The sequence below is a fragment of the Triticum aestivum genome, chromosome 2A, assembly GCF_018294505.1.
Source record: "Triticum aestivum cultivar Chinese Spring chromosome 2A, IWGSC CS RefSeq v2.1, whole genome shotgun sequence".
Taxonomy (NCBI): domain Eukaryota; kingdom Viridiplantae; phylum Streptophyta; class Magnoliopsida; order Poales; family Poaceae; genus Triticum; species Triticum aestivum.
The window spans coordinates 118,954,615-118,958,277 of NC_057797.1; the positions used below are offsets into that span (position 1 = coordinate 118,954,615).

A 3,663-nucleotide genomic window follows, 5' to 3' on the forward strand; every position below is an offset into this window, starting at 1 on the left:
ATCAGACGCAATGTACTACTCCTAAGCTAAGCTGGAGCCAGTCAAGATGATCCCCTCTTTGCAGCTGGAACCCATGACCAGCTGCTTCTTTTATTTAGTTTATTAATTGATTTTATTTATTTATTCAATTTGGCCCAATCCCATCCACCTAGGCTTTCTTATCAGATGTGCATGGCATTGATTCTTCTCCAACTGGAAACACAAACACTATCGTTATCACCTCATCCTTGACCGTGCCTCCTCCCCTGCTCATCCCCTCATCATTCGACTTGGAGAGGACAGCCTCTTGAACACCTTCGTGAACTCCCTTTCAAGCCAAGGAAAAGGAAAGGAAGCCACACATTCTACGGTTAATTCCCCCTTTTCATCCTTGCGTGCATGCATGCATGCATGCATGATGATGCCACCATGACCAAAAACAATACGCCAAGTAGTAATAATAATCTCTCCACCAACAAGATGCTAGCTGTCGCACAAGAAAGAATGGAATAATAATCATCGGACGGACAGCCGGCAATAATAATGTATGTACGCACCCGCAGAATGATCGATAATGTAATCGTGTATGTATGTCTACAAATTCCATTGATTATTACCATCCTCTCTGTAAAAAAATAAAAATTACAGTGTGTTCATATATGTATGTATATACGATGATTGAAGTCTCCGCCCGTTTTACACCGCCAAATGAATGATGATTTCCGCTAGTGCTGCGCCAGGCAGCCGTGCCCGTCGCAGTGCACCGGCGGGCGGTGCAGGAACGCGAGGCACTGGTCCGCCGGCCGCTGGTCCGGGCGGCCGGCGATGCAGTTCTGCCGGTCGTCGTTGCGCCGCAGCGCCGTGCACCGCTCCGGCTCGCCGCAGAAGTAGTTGTACGAGTAGGTGAAGTTGGCCAGCCGCGGCAGCGCGCAGATGCCCTCCGGGATGTGCCCGGCGAGCTCGTTGTGCGCCACGTCCAGCTGCTCCAGCGCGCGCATCCCCGCCATGGACTCCGGCAGCGTGCCCTGGAGCTGGTTGAAGCTCACGTCCAGCACGGTGAGCTCGCGCAGCCACCCGATCTCCGGCGGGATGCAGGACCGGATGCCGGAGTTGAGCATGACGAGCTCGTTGAGCGTGGCCCCCATGCGCCCCACGCTGGCGGGGATGCAGCCGCGGAGGCGGAGGTTGGCCAGCACGATGACCGAGGCGGGGGAGTTGCCCAAGTTCTCCGGCAGCTCGAAGTCGAAGTGGTTGTCGTTGATGAAGAGCGCGTCGATCTTCTTGTCGAAGATGGCCGGGGGCACGGGGCCGCACAGGTTGTTGAACCTGATGTCCACGTACTTGACGTTGGGGAGGCAGAGGATGTGCTGCGGGAAGCCGCCGGAGAGGAGGTTGTTGCTGACGTCCAGCTCGTGGAGGAGGGAGAGCTTGGGGAGCGAGTCCGGGAGCCCCCCGGCGAAGCGGTTGGAGTTGAGGTGGAGGACGGCGAGGTCGGTGAGGTGGCCGAGCTCGAACGGCAGCGTGCCGGCGAGGTCGCCGTGGTTGAGGTCGACGCCGGCCACGGCGCGCGCGCACGGGTCGTCGAGGGACGGCGCGCAGAAGACGCCGAAGTAGGCGCACACGTCCGGGCCGCACCAGTTGCCCGTCAGGTTCTTGGGGTCGTCGGTGATGGCGCGCTTGAGGGCCTGCAGCGCCACGTACGCGCGCTGCAGCCGCGGGCTGTTGTCGGCCGTCTGCTGCGGCAGCGGCACGGGGCAGGCCGAGCAGAGCAACGCGGCGGAGAGGAGGAGCGCGGCGGCGAGGAGCAGCGGTGGCGGCGAGGCGGTGGCCGGCATGTTTGCGTGTCTTTCTGTGGGTGTGTGGGTGTGTGTGAATTGGGTTGAGCTGGGTTGAACCGAGTATATATACAGGGGGAGGCGATGCTTTGACACGGTTTCCTTTCGTGGTTGAGTTTGCGCGTCATGATTTCGTTCTGGCTTTCTTGTTTTCTTTTGCAAGGTTGACTGCTGGCTTTCCCACCTTTGTTTTTGTATTCTTGTTTTTCGAGGTTTTCTGGTTTTCCCCTCGTTTTATATAATAAAACAACAGCAGAACAAGATACACGGCCGAACAATACAAGATACTGAGGTGACCCTCTTATAAAGCCGATCCGAGGATAAGCAGCATACGCAAAACACTACACAACATTACGCCCTAGCACAGATAAGCTCCACGGCAACGTCCTTAGGAGGGAGAACGGCGCAAAGTGTCACCGCTGCCAAGACTGCAACGAACAAAGGTCTTCACCCGAAGCCCTGTCACAGAGAGGATACCCACCACGACATCTTCAAAAAGATATCGGCACCCGCAAGCGTCGTTGTTATCGTCGCCGAGGCGCTGAGTTTTCACTCAACAGCTCACCCATGCTACTACGAGGTCACCAGGACAAACTCGATGAGGAAAGATCTCCGGTTTCGGATCGGAGCGTCACTAGTGCTAAGGAAGAACGCCCGCCCGAGCCACCCACCTCTAGCCGTCCCGTCGCCTACACGCCCAAGACGGATAATCACCACCGCCGCAATGTTGTCTGGCGAAGAGCCAACATGCAGACCACCACCCGAGGCCGCCACCTTAGCATCCATGTCCAAGCCATCATCGTCTGCCCATATCACGATGCACCAACCACGGTCAGAGGAGTAAAAGGTGTCTCCTTTCACTCCTAGCCTGGCATCAGCAACGAAGTCTGGATCAACACCTCCACGATAGGAGGTGCCGACACCTGCGTCTCCAGCCAGTCCCGGTGGAACGGGGAAGACCCAACTCCGTAACTACCGACGGCCGCCGCCGAACATGCTCGTACGACGCCAAGTCCATGGTCTTCGATGCCGATCTACCCAACGAACTCGCGATGTCTCGACCACCACCAACAGCCACATTACCCGCGAGGAAAGGGTCCTCATCATTAGCGGGCACCGCCCGGACTAGGCCCACCATCATCTACTCGGAGCGAAGCTTCGACCCGTCCCATGCCCAAAATGGTCCGCCTGAGCACGAGTTCCCGGTCCTGGCCATCTCCACCACGTGATCACCCTGCACCACCGGCCCAGACCCGAAAGAAGAGAGGCACCACCACCACCACCCTCGCCGCTGACCGCCTAGCACTGCCACGCTGCAACAACCGTCTCACAGACCGATGCATCCACCTGACGGCCGAATCGGACCGGGGCAAGGGGAGAATCCTGCCACGACCTAGCCCTCCGCCCGCCAGAGCTATAAGGATCCAGCAAGGCTAGCCAGACCCGCGGACGACCTTAAGCAACTCCTCCACAGCACGCCCGCAACTCCCTGCCAGATCCTAGTCACCACCAAGCACCCGTAGCACAGTCGGTCTGCCGCCCACCAAGACAACCAGAAGGAATGGTCGCGACCTCCGGCCCACGCCAACACAACCCGTGCCACTCAGCTCCAAGTCGGTCGGGTTGCCGCCGCCAGATCTGACGACCGCAGACCAGACCGAAGCAGCCCACCAGCTAATCCCACGTAGTTGTCGCATTCCAACCATCCGCCCACGCTGTTGATGTGCCCGCATGACTCGTCGCCGCCGCTCCCCACATGAGTGTTGCGCCCCCATCTCGGTGATGCACCCCACGATGCGCACACCAACGGGAGGGGAGAAACGCCCTGCCGCCGCCGTCACCGACCGAG

General features: G+C 58.5%; 1 protein-coding gene across 1 annotated transcript; it reads right to left on the minus strand.

The window, feature by feature from the left end:
• Window positions 1-525: 525 nt before the first annotated feature.
• LOC123187893 (leucine-rich repeat extensin-like protein 6) lies at window positions 526-1,862 on the minus strand. The gene has a single exon (XM_044599884.1). The coding sequence runs from the start codon at window positions 1,812-1,814 to the stop codon at window positions 705-707; it is 1,110 nt and encodes a 369-aa protein (XP_044455819.1). The 5' UTR covers window positions 1,815-1,862; the 3' UTR covers window positions 526-704.
• Between the last annotated feature and the right edge of the window lie 1,801 nt (window positions 1,863-3,663).